Source organism: Calidris pugnax, unplaced genomic scaffold, assembly GCF_001431845.1.
Source record: "Calidris pugnax isolate Ruff unplaced genomic scaffold, ASM143184v1 scaffold29, whole genome shotgun sequence".
Classification (NCBI taxonomy): Eukaryota; Metazoa; Chordata; class Aves; order Charadriiformes; family Scolopacidae; genus Calidris; species Calidris pugnax.
In genome coordinates, this window is record NW_015090768.1 from 1922871 (window position 1) to 1944675 (window position 21805).

The 21805-nt window shown below is 42.8% G+C and overlaps 1 protein-coding gene across 1 annotated transcript; it reads left to right on the forward strand.

Moving 5' to 3' along the window:
• The first annotated feature begins 879 nt into the window (after positions 1-879).
• Positions 880-20014, forward strand: WDR78 (WD repeat domain 78). Its single transcript, XM_014937263.1, has 17 exons — positions 880-1062; positions 2557-2744; positions 4611-4720; positions 4944-5100; positions 7165-7304; positions 8311-8469; positions 9089-9271; positions 10376-10623; positions 11903-11989; positions 13573-13724; positions 14694-14851; positions 15035-15156; positions 15636-15734; positions 16390-16616; positions 17674-17827; positions 19452-19543; positions 19874-20014. The coding sequence occupies exons 1-17, from the start codon at positions 880-882 to the stop codon at positions 19875-19877; spliced, it is 2463 nt and encodes an 820-aa protein (XP_014792749.1). The 3' UTR covers positions 19878-20014.
• The last annotated feature ends 1791 nt before the right edge of the window (positions 20015-21805 follow it).

A 21805-nucleotide genomic window follows, 5' to 3' on the forward strand; every position in this document is an offset into this window, starting at 1 on the left:
TGTGCCGGTTGGAACAGGCCACAGCATCTCTCCCCTCTTCTATCACCACATCAGTTCCCGGCAGTAAGCTTCGCCCCAGACCAGTAAAATGTCTTGTAGGCTTTTGTTTTACAGCAGACATTGCTCCCACCCATGTCCACCTCATTCCTCCTTATCACCACTTAGGAATCACAGAGTGGTTTGGGTTGGAAGGGACCTTAATGCCCCCCCAGTGCCACCCCCTGCCCTGGGCAGGGACACCTCCCACCACACCAGGTTGCTCCAAGCCCCCTCCAACCTGCCCTTGAACCCCTCCAGGGATGGGGCAGCCACAGCTTCTCTGGCCAACCTGGGCCAGGCTCTCACCACCCTCCCACCAAACAAGTTCTTCCCCACAGCTCAGCTCCATCTCCCCTCTTGCAGGGTCCAACCCTTCCCCCTCCTCCTAGGGCTCCCCTCCCTCATCCAGAGTCCCTCCCCAGCTTTCCTGGAGGGAAAGCTCCCTTCTTGAGGGACTGGAAGGGGCTGGAAGGTCTCCCCGGAGCCTTCTCTTCTCCAGGCTGAACCCCCCCAACTCTCTCAGCCCCCCCTCCCAGCAGAGGGGCTCCAGCCCTCCCAGCATCTCTGGGGCCTCCTCTGGCCCCATCCAACAGCTCCATGTCCTTCTTGTGCTGAGGACTCCAGAACTCCAGGTGGGGTCTCATGAGAGCAGAGCACAGCAGAGTAGAATCATCTCCCTCAAAGAAAGCAAGCCTCCTTGGAAGCAGAACAGAGATTTTCTGAAGGAATTGCACTATTTCAGGATTCTCATCCTGAATGGTTTAAATCATTCCTGAAAGTGAGAGGATAAGTGATGTGGTGATTGTATTCAGTTGTTTGCATTTCGTTGATTGAAACAGAATGTCTGCGGCTGATTTCAGGGTAAGGAAAGGATCGGGAGCAAGTTCTGGTACCCAAAGGCGAGTGAGCATCCTGAGTGTTGTCTCTGCAAGCAGATCAGCGAGTTGCAGAAGCCGATCCAGCATTTCTGATGGCAGAACCGTGGACAGGGTGTCCCACCTGGGCAACAAGTACGCCATACGGGTGAGAAGCCATTCACACTAGTCCTGAAAAGCTCTAAATGTGAGTTATTGCAGATGTTAAAAATTGTCGGAAAAGACGCGGGAGAGGGAGGACCAAAGAACTGTCTGAAGGTGAAGAGCTGTGGTCAAAGAAAGTGATCCAAGAGCTTCATCCATTCTGAAATGAGAGTGATTTCTGTCCAAAAACAATCTACAAGAATAAAAAAACCCTAGATTTACAGTTCTCCTCCAAATTTGAGAACTATTTGCTGCCAAAGCTGTGAGATACGTTGACTGTAGCACCTGTGTGTCTTTAACTAAAGAGTAGAAGATTCCTGAAACGAGTCCTTCAAAGACCTTACTGAATACCTTCTTACAATAAAATATTTTATAATCTGAGTCGTTCAAAGACCCTACTGAATACCTTCTTACAATAAAATATTTTGAGCAGTGTAATAAAAACAATGAATAATTATTTATCTCGTTGCTTTTGCTGTACTGTTAATTTGACAGGAATAGCTGCAGTCAATAAGCCCCTCTTGGCAGTCATTACAGAATAAATAAGCCAGAAAAGACAACAGGGTTGACCAAGGAGAAGTGATAGTGAGACAAATGTAGTTTTTTCCAGGTATTTTGCAGCCATTTCTAAACAGAGAGCTCCAAAGAAGTCCCAGGCAAAGATGACAGCCTTCTCAAGGCTGAACCCTGGAAGGGGAATCAGGAATTCAACCTCCCCCAGCCCCTCTCCTGCTGTATCTTGGGCATCAGCAGCAGAGAGGGGTTACCTACCTGTTCTCTCGGGTTCCTGCCTGGCTCAGGGTCTTCTTTTTCTTCCAGATGAGACAAGTGTCATCGAGAAGTGATAGTGAGACAAATGTAGTTTTTTCCAGGTATTTTGCAGCCATTTCTAAACAGAGAGCTCCAAAGAAGTCCCAGGCAAAGATGACAGCCTTCTCAAGGCTGAACCCTGGAAGGGGAATCAGGAATTCAACCTCCCCCAGCCCCTCTCCTGCTGTATCTTGGGCATCAGCAGCAGAGAGGGGTTACCTACCTGTTCTCTCGGGTTCCTGCCTGGCTCAGGGTCTTCTTTTTCTTCCAGATGAGACAAGTGTCAAAGTGTCATCACTGTCGCTTGTTTTGGGAATGCAGTGAAACTATTTTAGGAAAAATTTTTTCACTGAAAGGGTCACTGTTGCTTGTTTTGGGAACGCAGTGAAACTATTTTAGGAAAAAATTTTTCACTGAAAGGGTTCTCAGCCATTGGAATGGGCTGCCCAGGGAGGTGGTTGAGGCACCATCCCTGGAGGTGTTCAAAAGACGGGTTGCTGTAGTGCTGGGAGGTCTGGTTTAGTGATAGGTATGGGTTAGTGATGGTGTTGCTTTTTTTTGTTGTGCGGGTGTCTATTTTTGTCAAAGTGAGGTTGACGGTTGGACAAGATGATCTTTAAGGTCCCTTCCAACCTAGAAGATTCTGTGATTCTGTGATTCTACTCTCACTATTGAAATATTCCTTCAGGTGTTTGATGACAAAGGAAAGGATGTGACGCCCCGTCCGCTCTTCCGCCCAGACCCAAGCGCTGCTGTACCCAGGCAGGGCAAGCCCTCAGCCTCCAGCGCACACTTGGGGGCCACAGGAGCAGGGTTTCACCCCTTTTTCACACACCGGCCATGGGGAGAGAACACCAGTTTAGATGCCTCCTCAAGGTAAGTCAATGTGCTGACTCTTAAACCCCGTCTCACAGGGTTCCTACCCTGCAGCGGCCACGCATCCGAGCTGGACTAATTGTGCAGGGCTAATAATTATACTCTGGTGTCAGCATACAGGAACCTCTACACAGATATGTGACACAACACTGTCCTAAAGGCAGAGGAGGTTGTGTTCTGGGTGTCTGAGCAAGGCTGTACAGCCCAGAACTGGCATTTGCAGCTCATTAATACACTCCCTTTTTCTACCTCAGATGCTTTCTGCCTTCCCCAAGCTTAGTTGTTTTTCAAAAACTGGAAGATATCGATATCCGCTGAGCTGTGGGTATGGAAAAATGCTTTGGAAACAAAAGGCCTGGTTTCAGTGAAGAGTTACAAATTTATTTTAAAGTATTTTGTCTGTTTCAGTGATGCTTACCAAGTACAGACAACCCCTTTTACAAACTCAAATCTTTCAGTTGAAGTATCAAAATATTATTAATATAATATCAATCCTCTCTTTTAAACTAATCTAAGCAAGTTACCTCTGTGTGATTATGCGCATCCACTTCAAACAATGTTCTCATACAGAAACTTTTGAGTTAAAACTGCTAAATTACGCGTTTCACTACTTACCAGCTTTCATTTACAACCCTTGGGTACACAGGGAATAAACAAAGTCAATGGACTCGAGCTGTTCTAGCTTCGGGCTGACAAATTCAATTAAGTCATGCAAAAGAAGGTAAATAAGTATTTGTGTTTAAAATGAAAAATAATGAACTGCATCACTTTATCAAATGGTGTGTGCGCATTCAAATGGAGTGGAGAGGAGATGCTATTTATTTAGTCAAAGGCACTAAAAGATTAGTGAAGTCAGCATTGGAAAAAAAATAACAAGTTAAAGAAAAACATTACTTATTTCTGGGAAGGGGTTTCTCTTTGAGAACTATATTTTTGTCATGTTTCCTAGGCTGGCTATTTTAAAGGATAAGCCCAGAGGGAGGAATATTAACCAGGAGCAAATACACAAACACACACACAAAAAAAGACTTAAAAATAGAAAATATCTCCTGAAAATTAAATGTATCCTTTTTGGAGACAAGAGCTCTTAATTTAAAAGACAAAATGAAATTATTTAAAGTTAGTTTTAAATAAAAATGTTTAAAATTGTCCTTTTCAGATGCCTTAGGTGTATTTATTATTGCTCACACTTCGCTTTTGAGGAAGAGAAAATCTGCTGACAAACCTCCCGACTGTATCTAAGTTTTGAGTTTTGCTTCTAGTTATGACAGCTATCCCCTCTACAAACATTTTTTAGCTCTTTTTTAATGAGCTAATCCCTTCAAATGAAAAATTGCAGGGATAAACCTCCCAACTGTATCTAAGTTCTGAGTTTTGCTTCTAGTTATGACAGCTATCCCCTCTACAAACATTTTTTAGCTCTTTTTTAATGAGCTAATCCCTTCAAATGAGTTTCTTGTGCATTTCAAAGATGTTTGAGCACATGCAAAACACTAAAGGATCTAAGTTCTGTCTGAGAACAGCTCTATCTGTGGGCAGGCGTTATCACACAGCAGGTAGCCAACACTCTGCCTTATTATATGCTAAGAATGAATCCAAGAGCTTAATAGCTGCTTTTCTTTCAGCTGTTTAATGCCTTGAGAGATGCTGTCAGAGGAATTCTTCCTTTTTAAATTTTTTTCAAACCATTTCATTATTTTCTTTCCTAAACCTTTATGACTTCTTTTGCAACGGAGGCATCACCATGCGTGTTCTTGCAGCCTTCTGGGGTTTATCTTGGTAACAACACTGCTATTTTTGTAGCACTTTGCTAACTCCCCTCTGGACCCTCACACACTATTTCTGCTTATTTCTTCGTCACCGAAGGGCATATGAAAGCAGCTGCACTTCTATATCAAACACATCAACAACGGAGTCCGGACCAGATGAAACAGCAGAACCTGGCTCTCAACAAGACACAACTGTTACCTCGTCTGGTAAAGAACATACACTGGATAATTATAGAATTAAACTGTTCTTCAGAGCACTGTGATTTGTGAGACGCTGAGTCAGTGGATGTGAGCTGCTCAGCACTTCAAAGGAACTCAGTGCTTCCCAAGTTTTGGCTCCTGATTGTTACAATACTTTTAGAATTAATTTGTCTTCTTTTAAATGTAGAGCAGAAAAGGTCTTGCTTGTTAACATCCTGTGATTTTACAGATGTGCAGGCAAAACCAGAGGAGATAAAAGAAGAACTGACAAAAGAAGACTTAGACAGGAGCGTGGATCTTTACCTGACTGAGACGGAAACGATCTGGATGTTGGACGTGCCATCTGTGGTGGCGTCTGTAGAATCAGAAGAGGCTGGAAGAATTGTGTATGTATGTCAGGAGTCGTGTACACGCGTGTAGTGGGCTCAGCACACCCAGCTTCTCCTCATCACACAGCCCTGAACAGGCTCCTCACCCATGGTTCAATTCAATTGCCATTTCACCTTTGTTTAAAGCCACATTGGGCTTGGGTCTCTCTTTTGAGAGCCTAAATTCATAGAATCATAGAATCACAGGATGTCTTGAGTTGGAAGGGACCTTAAAGATCATTGAGTTCCCACCCCCTGCCCTGGGCAGGGACACCTCCCACCACACCAGGTTGCTCCAAGCCCCCTCCAACCTGCCCTTGAACCCCTCCAGGGATGGGGCAGCCACAGCTTCTCTGGGCAACCTGGGCCAGGCTCTCACCACCCTCCCACCAAACAAGTTCTTCCCCACAGCTCAGCTCCATCTCCCCTCTTTCAGCAAATTCCTTGCAGCTCCATCTTGTTGATCAAATTCCTACCTTCCTTCACTCATAAATCAAGGCAGATTAGCAAAATCAGGGGATGGTGACAAGAGAACATGCAGGAGCTGGGGAAAGAGAAGCTGCAGTGTGGTGTACATAAATTACACCATTTAATTTAATGAAAACAGTAAGAAATTGTAAACCCCTGTGTTGATTCTTGTGCGTAACTTTACAGCTAATGATTTCTTAATAACAAAGATATAAATAAACTAGACAGGCCTTGGCTTCCTCGGAAGCTCTTCTCAGTGCTTCCAGCTAGAAGAAACCTCACCCCACCGTGCACGACCGTGGCTGCTAAAATATTGTGTCTCCTCTTCGTTGCATCACATAGAATCATAGAATTGTCCAGGTTGGATTAAAATATTGTGTCTCCCCTTCGTTGCATCACGTTGAATCATAGAATTGTCTGGGTTGGAAGGGACCTTTCAGATCATCTAGTCCAACCATCAACCTAACTCTGATAAAACCCATCACTGACCCATGTCCCTCAGCACTATGGCAACCTGGCTTTTAAATACCTCCAGGGATGGTGCCTCGACCACTGCCCTGGGCAGCCCATTCCAAGGCTTAATAACCCTTTCCATGTAAAAATTGTTCCTAATCTCCAATCTGAACCTTCCCTGGAACAACTTGAGGCCATTTCCTTTTGTCCCATGGCCTGTTCCTTGGGAGAAGAGACCGACCCTCCCTGGCTACCCCCTCCTTTCAGGGAGTTGGAGAGAGCCAGAAGGTCTCCCCTCAGCCTCCTTTTCTCACATGTTTCCACTTCAGACCCCCCTCCCTGGACTACCATGAGCTTTGGTAGGGAGTTAACCCAGAACACACAGGTTTTTTGGCTTATTCCCAGGAGCTGACTGGGACAGAGCCCGGCAAAGATCTCTCCACGATGGGTGTCAGACTCATCACACAGCTTTTGTAAGCCCCAAAGCCGGGGCTGCAGCCTACTGCAGTTGGCAAGTCAAACAACTTAGATCAGTGAGGTTTTTTTTCTGCCTGTGTAGCCACAAAGCTCACGGTGGGACTCCAACCCCCACTGTCTGTGAATCACACTGGTGTGATTTTGGGGAAGAAGGAAGAGGAAGAGCATCCTATGAATCAGATGGAGAGGGTGTACGCAGCACGTATTCCCAACTGCAGAGGAACAGCAACCTGCTGGTGGGCTAGGACTGGGTATCATCCCTGTCTGCTGTTACAGTATCCAAATCAAAATAATAGAAAAAGTTTCACAATTCCCACTGACCATTCCCGAGGGCTGGAGGAAACAGAAATGCGTTTTGTTTTTCTCTCTTGGATGCACTGCCTTTCGCTCCCAAGTGATGAGAAATACCTATTTCTGAACTCCAGAGGTAGTTGGAGTAGGGATTTTTGCTGATGCCTACCTCTACAGGCCATTTCTGGTTTAGAACAGCATCAGGTGGTCAGAAATTGCTGCTGAAAGACATTACAGAGAGTGAAATAAAATCCAGCAATCCAAAAAAACCCCAAGCAGTACATTTATGACATGGAGTATCCTCTCCCGCTCAACTCGTGGTTAAATACACCCAGAATTCAAATGCAAATGTTTTTCAGAAAGTCAATATACACTTCTTTTTCTCTTATCGAGGGAGAGGAATAAGATTTATGCTGACATTTGCAAAAACAGACCTGGCAATGATCGCTTTGTGGAAAAAATGATGCAAACCATCAACGGAGCCACAAAGACCAAGGAAGTGCAATGTGACCAAATCATCATGGAAGAGAAAGGTAAACTCCCCCAGTTCCACACAGGAAAGGGTATTTAATAAGAATGGGCTCTTGTTTACTACGTTGTACCCTTGGGTTTATTATTACATTTAATTTACTTATTAAATATTTATTTGGGAAAACTCTAGCATACAGCTAGCTCATGGGACCTCAGAAGACTCCCCACACACAGGTTGGATACCAAAGAAAGGGGTTTTCCTTTCATCTCTAAGCAGGAGATGATGTTTCCTCAGCTTTCACTTCCAAAGCTTTAAGTTCACAGAGGCTCCTGTGATTTGTGGTGGCCTTTTCTGTCCCCAGTGTTCCACACCTGAACATCAGTACCAGTAAAAGAGTCATGAATCCCCTGAGAGCTGCCGTGTCCTGCCTGTCCCACCACTTTGCAAGCAGAGGGGGCCTCTGAGGAGGCAGAACTTCACTCAATACTCAACTGTTCTCTTGAAATACAAAAGCACACTTCCCTTTTCTCCCCCCCTAAACTTTTCGGTGACGCTGGTTTCTATTTCTATTTGCCATAACGCAAAGAAGAGAACCTCTGTTATGAGATCTAAAATCTTGGGGAAAGCAGAAAATCTTGGCATTCTCACAAGATAGATGCAATTTTACAAAATGTTCAACCTGAAAAAAAAAATATGTAGAGGAATATTTAGGTTTTAGACATGCTGAGCTTTGGACATTTCTTTTGTGTAGGAGGCCAAAGAAAACTACGGGGAAAGCTGTTCCAAACATTTCTGCTTTGTGTTCATTAACGTATGTAAAATGAGTGAAAAAAAAATATATCAAAAGGAGAAGTAAAATAGATATTAATCTGTTTTGAAAACATACCTTCCCCTTTTTTTGTGTGCCTTGCTACAGCCTTGTCCAACCCTCCCTCAACTCCAAAGGCCCCTCTGCCAAAGAGCTGGGCTGTAGTATAGAAAGAAAATCTTTGCTCAGCTGCACGTAGTGCTTTATAATAATGTACTGAAACCACAGACCTGTGTAACACAGTGGAATTCATTTCTAGGGGTGATGGCCACCTCCTGGGACTTGTACGATTCATTTAACGTTTTGGAAATAAAACCTACATCCAAAGCAGAAGGTACCAGAGCCACAGCCTGGAAAAGCAGCAAACCTCCTACAACCAAAGAGCACCATCAGACCCCGTCTGTCTCCTCCGACTCAGGTAACGGATTTCCATGTTTACCTTTCTGCCACGTTTTCATCCTTCTAACCCGTGCACATCACTGTGTTGCATGGTGAAAATGAAGAAAGTGCTTGGCCTGTCTAGCTGGCACTTCTAATTTTGCTAAAGAATCTTGGAGAGCTCTGCACTGAGAAATGCTGTCATAGAATCATAGAATGGTTTGGGTTGGAAGGGACCTCAAAGATCATCGAGTTCCAACCCCCCTGCCCTGGGCAGGGACACCTCCCACCAGACCAGGTTACTCAAGACCCCATCCAGCCTGGCCTTGAACCCCTCCAGGGATGGGGCAGCCACAACTTCCCTGGGCAACCTGTTAAAAATAAATGGTATCAGATAAATAGTGAGTGACAAAGCCTGCTGGTACTAACTTACTTCAGACAGTAGGAGGAAAACACCAATTGTGAAAAACTCCAGAAGTATCTCATCATCAATAAAAGAAAATAAAATTAAAGCAAGAAAAAATTCATAGTGGGAGTAATTTTTGCTGAGGATAGATTCTTCTATACTTTTTGCAGGAGGAAGAGACTTCTTTAACTCTTCTATGCAAAGTATTATCATGTTAAAACAGTTTTTTTCCCCCCATCTTATCTGTTGTCAGACAGCACAACTTCTCGTACAGTGGTTTTGGAAAATTCTATCCAGGAAGAGGAGGAATGCTCTTCAGGAGCTATATTAACATCGGAAAACTTTCAGCGGGATTTATTTTTCATGGAGAGGGTTCTCGTGGAGAACATTTTTCAACCCAAACTCGCAACTTATCGGCAGCTTCCTGTCCTCAGAGGTTTGTTTGTTATTGATACCCTGTTTCCAGCACAAGCCTTTGCTTGATATTGGAAGTCATGGAGTTATGCCCCTCACTGAATGTCTTTAGACACAACACGTTCTTTAAGAAATGGACAAAAGGGAGTTTATGAGACATCAACATGAACTTTGCATACTTTAACCGACATCCCTACCACATTTAGTGGAAGAATTGAATGGAAGAGTTCTGAGCTGGCCCACCTCTCCTTCAGAGGAAATTGAAATTTACTCCAAATAGGAGTCAAAATTCTTTCCCAACCACTAAGATACAGATTCATTCAAAAAAACCTTTTTTTTTTGCATTGGAATGCCTTTCTACAATTTTATTTATTTTTATAAGGAGACTGATAGCAAACAGAAGTTTTAGCCTGATAGATGTTCAGTGTCTAACATAAATACATTCACTGCAGACCATAAGAGCCATTATCTGGACCCAAGTGCTAAGTAATATTTTACCTTTTAAAGGAGTTGCAAATTGGCCAGGAGGGCTTCTGCTCTGACAATCTGGCAATTAGAGCGTTCTTATTTTGTTAACAGTGATCTGAGACCAATTTATGAGTTGCACATTACATAAAATAGAGGGGTGAGTAAACAAACAAAAAAAATGCTTAACAAGCACAGCCTAAAAACAATCTCCACACTTAATTTTCCCAGACAACGAACAACTTATTACAGCATCACATAACTTAGCTACGGTGTTCCAGCATCAATGCTTAAGTGTGGCACTTCAAAATTTGGCACCTAACTTGAAAAAAATCCCTGTTTAAACAGAATTTTAAATATGAGAGATTAGAAATGTTCCTGGCAGGGGGTGGATACAAATTCTTAACTTGTTGCTGAGGAGCTAAATCCACGCGTTAAACACCTGGAGTTTAACTGGCTACAGAGTGTAGCCAGTACCACAGCCATTTTTTATGTCCCTATCAACCTTTTAGCCACAGTTTTAAACTTAGGGTGTCTTAATTCCTCAAATCATCTTTTTTTCTTTTTTTTTTGCTGCAAGGGCAAGTTTTTCTTTTGATGTGAATGCCTGGAGTTACCCAAGTGAAATGTTATTCGACTTTACCATATTTGTGCATTTTAGACCCCGAGGTTACATCAGACAGAGGTACAGCAGCAGCCGTGAAAGAAGCTAAACAGAAAGAGCAGGGCAAGGAAAAGAAGGACAAGGAAGAGCAGAAGGAAGGATTCATTAACTCATCAATTCTGTCAGATGTAAATAAAGGCCTAGAAGAAGTTGTACAGCCCAGATTGGAACGGCTGTGGTCGTATATTTGTGATTTAACGAGCGGTCACAGTGTGAGCAGTATGGCCTGGAGCAAAGTAAACCCCGTGAGTAAAAAAATCACTGCTTCTAAACTGCTTGAAAAAATGGTATAAGCAATTGTTAGTGTAGAAAAACTCCTGATTTTGATGCACTTTGTCAGGAAGGATCTCAGAGAGCTGGATCCGTCCCTACAGTCAGGTGGGTTGTCTTTGCATCCCACTCTCTGCATTTTGTCCTTCCACATAACAGTATTGGTACATTATTCCACAGCTGTGCTAGGCTTTTCCTACAGATGGGTCACAACAGCTTTAATTGGTCCAGAATACATCAATTTACCATTAACTGAACATCAATATTAAGATAATAGACTTGGTCTGCGACAGAATTAGAAGCTGAACTTAAAACTCCTAGTACTAAGCTTTATCACCATTGATGGAAGTTATTAATGGCAGTTAAGATACCATTTACATAGTTTCTAACAGTCATCTCCCAAGAAAGTGGCATTCATCAAACTTTAAGGATAAGATACACAACAACAGGCACAGATTTGGAGCATCTGGCCCAAGCTTATTTAATTCAGTTTCAGGGGAGGTGAGAACGACTCAGACATCTCCACTTTCAGAGTAATATGAAGCTCAGTTTTTCCAATACAGCTCTCTTTTTGGCCACACAAAAATAATGAATGGAAGGAAGGTAAAAAGCAGGTGAGGATGAGAAACAAAACCAGTAAGATGGCCCCAAGGGAAAAAATAAAGACCATTTCATTTAGTACATCCCCAGATATTCTAAATTTGGATACATGTATAGATTTCGGTTGTAGAATTACAGGGCAAACAAACACCTATTTTTAAAGTTTCACAGACAAGTTGTTTTGTACAGGAAGAAAAAATTAATGAAGTTGAAGACTAAAATTTTTCTACTATTTCTCCCTTCTGCTTGTGGAAAGGAATGAATGGGATTCATTGGACCCCACCATAGAGAGCTAAAAGCAAGGAGATTGAGGGGGTAGAAGTATTATTACATATTCCATTCAATGCTGCACATTTAAATATGGTTATAAAAGAATGTACATTCATCTCTGGAAAGGGCCATATTTTTATGATGGCCAGGGCAGGGAGACTGTAAACCCAACTGACAGTGACCATGAGTGCACTTCTCCTTGAACCAGTATTCTAAAAATCCTGAAATTCTGTTCTTCTTGTGTGTTATTCTACTTGCACATGACACCAGCATTCTTTTTCCAGACTTTGCACTGAGAGTCACTGTTAACAGAAAGTTGACTTTTAGAGGGACACAACTGAACTTCCAAGTTAAACTGAGATCTCTCTTAATCTGTGCTTTTAGGATCTTTTAGCTGTTGGTTACGGAACATTTGATTTTAAAGAACAGAAGAAAGGCCTGGCTTGCTGCTGGTCATTGAAGAACCCCATGGTAACAAACAGCCAGTTTGGTTTCTTCTTTTTTTTTTTTTTTTTTTAACTCTCCTTCAATACATTTTTCTGCTTTATTTATTCCCTTCTTCCTGTTTCAAAACACAGGAGCTAGCCAGTAAGGCTGAATTTGCTAGCCCAAACCATGCATTTCTGGAAAATTGTTTCTGACTGCAGTAAAGGTTACAGCCAAGGCTGTAAATCTGTTTTGTTATTACCATGGATAGACCCAGTTGCATAGGAATCACTTTTTAGACTGGAAAAGTCTCAAGCACAGCAAATATGAAAATAAATCAATTTACCTTTTGTTTTCCAAAAATCTATAGACAAGCTCTAGGCAATCCTGCTTTAGCAGGGGAGTTGGACTAGATGATCTCTATGGTCCCTTCCAACTCTAAAAATTCGGTGAAATTCAGTGAAATTCAGTGAAATTTGTTCAATAATTCCACACTCTCATTACAGAGAACATCAGCATTTTAAATTTAAAGATTATCCTTTCCAACCCATTTTCTGTTGTACCATTAAATTCTGTTAGGCTGAAGATCACAAATAAAAACTATATTATTAAATATAATTATCTAATCTAACATCTCATAATGCTGTCAAAAAGACAGTAGGTTTCATAGATGTAACATTTCCATCTTTACAAATCCATCTGAAAAGTGACCCTTTTTACACTGGCCATTTTTAAAATATCTTGGAAATCTCTGTTACAAAGCGACGCAGTAAAAATCACCTGCTTGCTGTCAAATTACACAACTTCACTTTTATCTGTTCTGCAAACTTCCCTTGCCCAAAATTGTGTATTAGACTAATTCAAATTGTGCAGAGTCAAGTCTCTGACACGTATTTATCACGTCAACAACAAGCAAATACTCCTGTGATTTCCTGATGTCACCACAGTCCTCCAGTCCCTAACAATAAGAAATAAGGTCTGGCCATGCCCACCGAAGTACAATTCTTTGCAAACTAACTCTGCTCTTTCCCGTTTCAAGAGCTCGGTGCAATGATTTTAAGGATTTAATCTTAGAAAAGAGCTGAATCAGTTCTTTGGTTGCATAGAGAAATGACATGAAAACAGATTACCTGAAGTACATCAGATTGCATTTTATGGTCAGCTAAATTTCTGTAATTGGATATAAATGGAAATACACTTACCTTCACACTACAAGATAGAAAACATCTTTCTGGAGAAATTCTCCAAAATGCCCAGTTTGTTTGAAAAAAAACCAAAACACAAAACCCCACAAATCAAGCAAACAAAACCCTCCCACTGTACTCACAAAGCTGAATCTTAGGGGACTTGATTTTATAGGTGTTTGGTTTGGAGTAGGCCCATCTAACTTATTTTACAGTGTCATATTTCTGCATAGCCTTTATTTTTTCCTAATTTTACCAGTTGTAGCAAGAAATTAACTGAACTATTTAGAAGATAGTACCTAATTTCTGTCTAGAAGTGGTCACTATGGTCACCAGCACTTGAATTTTCCAGCAGAGCCTGGTAATTCCATATCCAGGTGTTGGGAAGAAGGAGGTAAATCAAGAAACTAACTTCAAATAATTCTCTATTTTTCTACTGGTCAGTGGCCAGAGCGTATTTTCCAGTGTGAGCACGGTGTTACTGCTTTGGATTTCTCTCTGGCGAGCCCCAATCTTTTAGCAGTTGGGATGTACAATGGTTCTGTTGCCATCTACGACGTGCGGAGTCGTAAGGATGCTGTGCTTTTGGAAAGCAGGTGAGGCCATGACTTCCCACCTCCTCCCACCTCGCTCACCTCTCAGCAAATAACAAATAAAAGAACATCCACAACCGAGAAGCTGAGGGAATAGCAAGAGTCTTGATAAGTGATTGCTTGGGGATGTTGCACAATTTTCTCATTTCCAACTTTGGTCAGTATCCTCCAGTTCTGACTGGACTCGATACCCTCAAATACGAGATGTTTCCGAAGCAAAATTGCAGACACCAAAATTTACAGTAATGTATAAATGCCCTCAGACACTGCCATCATCCTCTACTCTTATTTCTGCTGATAAATGCTTACATTGCTTTAACACCTCTGGCCCTTTCTTAGGGTAAGAAACATCTCTGCAATGTTGCTGTGCCTAGAAAGTGAGCTCCTCACATTGGAAAGGTGAAAAAATGAGTTCTGTGCTCTGACTTTTTAAGAAAATGCAGCAAATTGCCACCATGTACCACTTTATACACCATGTACTAACTAATTAGGAGAATCCTGTCCCATATAATAAATCCTTATGGGAGACTACTGGTAGCTTTTGGTGTTTTCTCACTGATTCTACTTACCCAAAAAACGGAAAGAACATCAGAACAGGTGAGGGATAAACAGAATTTAGAAGAAAATGAGAGGGGTGCATGATCAGGGAGATACTTGTCCTAAAGGGCAGCTCCCCAGGTCTAGGGCACTCTCCTCTAAGGTGTAGATTGATTTCATGATTCAGGTATCAATGAAAGGTGTGTCAGCACATAAACAGTGTCCTGAAACTAAATATCCAAAATTGTTTGATAAAAAACATTTTCCTGGAGAAAACAGACAATGTTCAGATTTCTTTTTTTTTTTTTAAAGAAAAGCTAAATTTCTGTCATATGAGCTGACGTTCATTACAAATTGAAAGGTTAATTATTTTTTCAAATATATTGTCTTGTCTTTTGTTCATATGTGATTTATCCTGTGCATCTTTTGTCCCAGTGAATCCACAAATAAACACACGGGTCCTGTGTGGCAACTGAGGTGGGTGGAACAGGACAGAGGTGCAGCAGGAGAGGGCAAAGCAGAGAGATTAATCTGTATCTCAGCAGATGGCCGAATAACCTCGTGGTTTATACAGAAAAGACTAGATTGCACTGGTAAGCACTTTCCCCTGCAGCTTTTCCAAAATTTGCAGTTGCTTCATTTTCTTTCAGGTGACATTTTTTACACCAGTCACCATACACAAAACATTTAAGAGCTGTTGAGCGTTTCAAAGAAGCACAAGTTATTCATAGTACAGTCACAAACCTGCCTGGCAAACACTCTTGCTATTTGTACAGATCTTTTGAAAATAAAGCGAACAGAAAAAGAGGAGAAGAAATTACTGGGTGAGAAAGAAAGGAAAAGTGAAGCTCTGATATCTCAACTGGCAGCTGGAATGTGCTTCGACTTCCATCCAGAGGTAGGCTCAGGAAGTCCATCCTGGCTAAAGGATTATCCAGGAGAACTGTGCAGGGGAGAGATCCTCAGCTGGAGCTACTTCAGTAGGCGTTAACCTGGGGCTTGGCACTGGCATTTAAAGCATATTTAGTTCTGAAACAAATCAATTCTTATCTAGTAACAGTTTTACCCAAAATGGATGATACGGGAAACCAAGCAATGATCCCCGCATGTGAACAGCTCTCCCTCAGCCCTGTTACTCACACCAGCTTTGGGCCAGATCCTAGGGCAGCTTCCTTCTATGAACTGGTTAGACTGGTGACAACTTGACCCGTCAGCCTCTCCCAAATCTAGGACTTTGATGGCTCTGCTTCTCCTCCTCATCCAGCTGAGTATTTTGTGCTCAGAATTCACGCGTTTGCCCACATGGATTACAGAAAGTCTGAGATTTTCAGAAGTCAAAAATTACAGCATTTACCTTAGAGTTTACCGTTCTTTCAGGACACTAATTTGTATCTTGCTGGAACAGAAGAGGGTCATATCCACAAGTGTTCTTGTTCATCCAGTGAGCAGTTTCTAAAGACATACAGAGGCCATAAGGTGAGTGAGACGTAGAAAAAGTACCGACAGCAGAAACTGTTCAAATTCACAAATGCAATAGTTTCTTCACTTATATTTACTAAATAAAACATCTGGAACAAAAGAAACCTGAATTTTTCTTGCATTAGGAACGAATTCCCACAGTTAAAGCATCACAGTCTTACAGGATTACTTTCTAAACTATAAGGATTACTTTTTTTTAAAGTAATTTAGGAAAACTTGTACCATAAACTGTTTCAAAGCTTTAGCTCCGGCTCTATTTTAAGAAAATAATGGGTAATTTGATTGTCCTGCAAACCACAGTTAAACGGTCTTACCTCTGAGAGAAAGATGCCAGAACTTTAACTCTGCTTTCTGAAGTCTCTGCTTCATTCAAGCAGCTGCCCTTTCAGCATCAGCTTCTCCTGACAACTGCTTGAAGGGGCAGAAGCAGCTGAATGCTTTTTATTCTAAATTCTCTCCTGCCTTATCATCCTAATTTCCTAAATTCACTCCTGCTTCATCTGAATTCCCTGTGGGTATACACAATACTGGGTTTGTTCTTAAGGTCAGAGGACAGGGATTTCCACGAAAGGTCACTACTAAAAACCATCCTGAGAGGCTGTAGCTCTAGAACAGCATAAAGTTCTTTTTTTCTTTCTTCCCAAACACCAAGGGTCCTGTCTACAAAGTGGCTTGGAATCCTTTCAGCACGGACATGTTCCTGAGCTGCTCCGCCGACTGGAGCATCATTTTATGGCACCAGGATTCGCAGACGCCCATGTTAACTTTCAACTCCACCACCACTGCTGTCCACGACATTGCATGGTCTCCAAAATCAGTCTTTGTATTTGCCGCAGCAAACGAAAGCAGAGTGGAAATTTGGGATCTGGGTGTCAGCGTGTAAGTAATTACTTTTCTCAAAGAAGGTTCTGCAACTTAATGGCACAAAGGCCAGGCATTATTGCCTCCTCAGTATTGTTATCAGACCAGGACAGCTCCCCACCCTTTGCTTGCTCACTCATTGAAAGCACTGCATTTTGCAACACTCGTTCTGTAAAAGCAGATGGTTCCTTACCACAGAACTGCAATTACAAGAAAAGGAGCCAGATGCCTCGTGGAACTGATAAAGGGTAAAACTGCTTTTTTTCTGCAGAAATCATAAATTCTACCGCTCCTATAGTTAAAAGGAAAAACAACAGAACTGAGCTACTACAAAATCACTAAATTTAAGATGGTCAGAAGTTCAGACACCTCTCACTTTTTCCCTTTGCTGTGAAGTAGGTGCACACCTTACATTAATTTGTAGCCTTCTGCTGCTGGGCTGCAGTTTGGTCTTAACAACAGCACAAAGCCAGTGGTGGAGCAGGAGCCCTACCAAATCTTGCAGTAGCAAAAAGCAAATTATTCACATAATAACTATTAATACCCACCCACTCTGCAGAAATCATAAATTCTACCGCTCCTATAGTTAAAAGGAAAAACAACAGAACTGAGCTACTACAAAATCGCTAAATTTAAGATGGTCAGAAGTTCAGACACCTCTCACTTTTTCCCTTTGCTGTGAAGTAGGTGCACACCTTACATTAATTTGTAGCCTTCTGCTGCTGGGCTGCAGTTTGGTCTTAACAACAGCACAAAGCCAGTGGTGGAGCAGGAGCCCTACCAAATCTTGCAGTAGCAAAAAGCAAATTATTCACATAATAACTATTAATACCCACCCACCCACCCCCCATATTAGGCAATAGGACAGATTTTAGGCAACTTAGTTAATAGCAACTGGGAGTTGGTCGAGACCCAGTAAAACACCGCCTCACTTCTTAGTTTTTAAGTTAATCTAGAACATCATTAAGTAAAACAGGCAACGTTTATCAGCCCTGTGTTACTGCTAGACTTTACCCTCCAGGCAAATGCAGTTTTACCTCTGTCACCATTAATATTTGCCTCTGCTGGGTTGCAGCTTGAACCCCGTGATCTCTTGCATTGCCAGCCCAAGAGAGAAATTCACCTCTGTGCTCTTTGCCACGAACACTGACTGCCTTCTGGTGGGAGACAGCAAAGGAGAAGTCCGTGTGTTGGAGCTGCAGAACCTGGCTGCTCCCAGCACTGACAAGGTACGACTCGCTAGGAGAAGTTAGTGGACCTCTGAGGTCCACCTCAAGGGCTTTCTGTTAAAGACCTAGCTAATAATTATTGAAATAAGTGGAATCAGATAGAATTTGATAACCGGAATAATACCTGAGGAGGTTCCTGCTCTTCTGCATGCCGTACTGCTAGAAATTTCAGGAATGGGTCACTCAACAGGTAAGAAACTTGAAATTTTGATTAGTGGTTCCCCACAGCTGGATTTGGGAGGGACACTGGGGGCAAAGGCAGGAAGGTGGAGCCTCCTCTAAAATGCAGTCTGCAGGTGCCTGTGTTTGGCAGAACGCCCTCACCTGCTGAAAAGGCAGGACCCACGTGCCCTCTCCTGGCCACCACCAAGATAGTCTCACTTTGGTGGACCACCAGGTTCCTCTCCCATTGTCCCATGCACAGATTCCATGGAGCAGCACTGTAAAACCTGACTCCTATCAACTGGCAATCCCTTCTCTTCACTTTTGCATAAAGAAGTGCTAATTTATACCAAAGCCTGCTCCACGCTGCAAAATCCTGGTGCCACCCCAGGTCCTCTAGCCCCAGGTGGATCCCTCCTCCAGGTGCTATCATCTGCAGGGGGCTGCAGCCCCCAACTGCACAGCTCCCTTCGTCCTTCCAGCCTTGAGCAAGTCCCTTGGGCTTACCAGACACAGGTTCCCAGTTTGTAGAGTGGGACTGGTACTTTTTAAAATCCCTTCTGAGTTACGTGGTGCAAAACACTAAAGTTGGAGAGAACAAGAATGCTGATGTTAACCTGCTTCATTCTTAGGGTATGAAGGATTAGTAATTCACAATTGTCAGCATTGCATTTATAAAGTCTGGTAATCACCAGCCTCATTTGCTACGTTCTGTAAACCACAGAGGAAGAAAGATCTTTCCCTTAAAAACTAAAAGTGAGGTCACTGTTGTTAAACTTAGAAAATAAAATTATTGCAAATCACCATGAAGCAGCCCAAGTCCTCTGAGCAGAGAAGCCCTTCAGTTAATAAGGGTATAGGGACAATGTCCTGGGTACATCACCGGAACAGGAGTGAAAACATCAGTGCTGGATTCCAGACTTTGGGCACGTGGTGTAAATGGTGTGACTTTATGGCCTCAAGTTGCGCCAGGGGAGGTTCAGGCTGGATATTAGGAGAAATTTTTTCACTGAAAGGGTTATCAGCCATTGGAATGGGCTGCCCAGGGAGGTGGTTGAGGCCCCATCCCTGGAGGTGTTCAAAAGACAGGTTGATGTAGTGCTGGGAGGTATGGTTTAGTGATGGTGATGCTCCTTGTTTGTTGTGTGGGTGTCTATTTTTGTCAGTTAGGTTGACGGTTGGACAAGATGATCTTTAAGGTCCCTTCCAACCTAGAAGATTCTGTGATTCTGTAACTGCTCACCGAGTCACAGAGCCTCACCAGCCAGAGCCCCACTTTGCCAGCATCACCCCTTTCCTTCACTCCCCTTCCCAGTAACCCCAGCTTTGGGCAGGTCCCAGGCTCAGCATGACAGGGGCTGTGCTGCACCTAACGCTGAGGGGAGAGAACTCAGGGGCAATCACATCTAAGCACAGTTACTGCATGTGCATCATATTGAGAATTAATTTCCTTCATAAACAGGATGTATGTGTGTACGCTGCTAAGTACGATGCTACAAATGCAATGCGAACGGGCCTGCCAAAAAGTGCTATTTTCAAGGACTACTGTTCAAGGTAAGCATAGTATTAATGCAATTCCAAAGACTGAGGTAACACAAACTACCTTAGCCTGCTTCCCAGGTGCTCACTGCACAAGCAGTTCTGTTCTCAGTTTGTAAATAAGGAATTTTGGATCTCTGCACGTCTTGTACTGCCATTACACTGTCATACAGCTCTTTTTTCCCCTCTTTTTTTACAGGTGACATAATTGGTCCTGCTGTAGCAATTTAACAGTAGCTAAACGATACCTCAGTTGGTAAACAGCAAGAAAGGCTTATTGTAGGATTAACATAAACCTTTTGTTCTTTTCCAATCATTAAATTTCCCCTCTTTTTTTTTTTACAGGTGACATAATTGGTCCTGCTGTAGCAATTTAACAGTAGCTAAACGATACCACTTCTCAGTCGGTAAACAGCAAGAAAGGCTTATTTTAGGATTAACATAAACCTTTTGTTCTTTTCCAATCATTAAATTTCTCTTTGAAGCCATACTGGTTAGAATCAGTTGGTAAACAGCAAGAAAGGCTTATTGTAGGATTAACATAAACCTTTTGTTCTTTTCCAATCATTAAATTTCTCTTTGAAGCCATACTGGTTAGAAACTTCCTTCAAATGCTCTAAATTTTCCCCTGGAAGCCCCTCTCATTACACAAACTATTAACACACAGATGGCCCTCCCTATAATACAGATAACGGAATGGAAAGGTCTCAGTCATCTGGTCTCCTTGGGTTTTTTCTCCTTGTTTTTTTCCTCCCAAGGTCTTTTCTCCTTAGGTTACTGGAAAAGTGGCAAAAATCCCCCCTTTCATAGGCCACTCCATAATACAGCCCAAAGTCCTTCCCAGATGGAGAATGTATCTTCCCTGTGAAATCACAGAGTGAAAGAAGGGGTGTTTCATCAGAGCCATCTTGTCTGCCATTCCATAAATAATAAATAATAAATACTGCTGAGGGTAAAAGCTGAGATTCAAGGGGCATCAGATCTGTGAGCTGCAGACCATCCCACACCAGGCAAAAGCAGAGACCAACCTTTCAACCCCTGACAAATGAGAATAACAGCAAATCACCACTTAAATCCCCTCAGTCCCACACCAACGCTTTCCTGATGGCTCCTCACACGAGGCAGGAGTGTGCTCCTGGAACAAGGATTGACTTTGGCACCTCTGGAAGTGGTGAGAGCCTGGCCCAGGTTGCCCAAAGAAGCTGCCCCATCCCTGGAGGGGTTCAAGGGCAGGTTGGAGGGGGCTTGGAGCAACCTGGGCTGGTGGGAGGTGTCCCTGCCCAGGGCAGGGGGTGGGAACTCAATGATCTTTAAGGTCCCTTCCACCCAAACCATTCTGTGATTCTATGATCTGTGTTTGTTGAGGTCCACCAGCTCCTCCAGCCCAGCAGGATCTGCTGGGAAGGCTTGCTTGGGCCTGCCTTGCTGGCTGGAAGCAGGCAGCGTTGGGCTCTCTATGCTACCTTTTTTGGGGACAGACCAGAAGAAACAGGAAAAAAAGCACCCAGCGAGCCACCAGCTGGACCTTAGAGGATTTTCAGACTGCTCACAGAAAATTGGAGCATCTCTAGAGGTGAGTAATTAAGAGTAAGACGCAGGGTCCAGCCCTCTGGCCCGATGGTGCAGCAGGGAGCAGGCAGCAAAGCGTTTCCAGAAAGCCCTCCGTAGCCAAACATCTATTTTATAGACACACGGAACATCCAGGCTCTGGTTGGCCTGACAATAAACCTCCAACATTTAAACACATCACTGAAGTTAAAGATCATTTGTGATGCATTAACATCCACTTCCCTCTGCGTGCAGGAAACCTACCCTCGGCATAAAATTAATCGCCGTGCATTTCAAAGACAGACACCCATTAAGGTGAATCATGTGTTAATCATTATTACAAATCTGAACAGAATACACCATATATTTTCCATCGGTGGTCATGACTGTTTGCTTACGGATGCTACTGGTAAAAAAACGGGCTTTCTGTCAAGGCTGTAACATGTCATAATTCACCCAACATGGTGTAAACTAATTAACTGTGACATTATGGTGCTGCAAAACACCTGTGGTGCTAGGAAGTGCTAAAGCTCACTGAAGTTCCTCGTGTGTTTTGTTCTTAAATATAGAATTTCTGACCTGGTAATTGACAAATTGTTTCCTTAAGGCATTTTATTGCAAGAATGTTTTAGAGAAGCTTACAGCAACTGCAGCCATCGCCACCCACGGCAGCATAACCAGCCTGCCCAGTCCCAGGGCACGGCTCTGTGCTGCTTTAGTGAACCCACT

Excerpts from the sequence above, each read along its gene's own strand:
- WDR78 (XM_014937263.1), top strand. The coding sequence starts at position 880 with ATGTCTGCGGCTGATTTCAGGGTAAGGAAAGGATCGGGAGCAAGTTCT. Across the intron at positions 9,272-10,375 it reads GCAGCTTCCTGTCCTCAGAG|ACCCCGAGGTTACATCAGAC; the intron begins GTTTGTTTGTTA and ends TGTGCATTTTAG. Across the intron at positions 11,990-13,572 it reads GGTCATTGAAGAACCCCATG|TGGCCAGAGCGTATTTTCCA; the intron begins GTAACAAACAGC and ends TCTACTGGTCAG.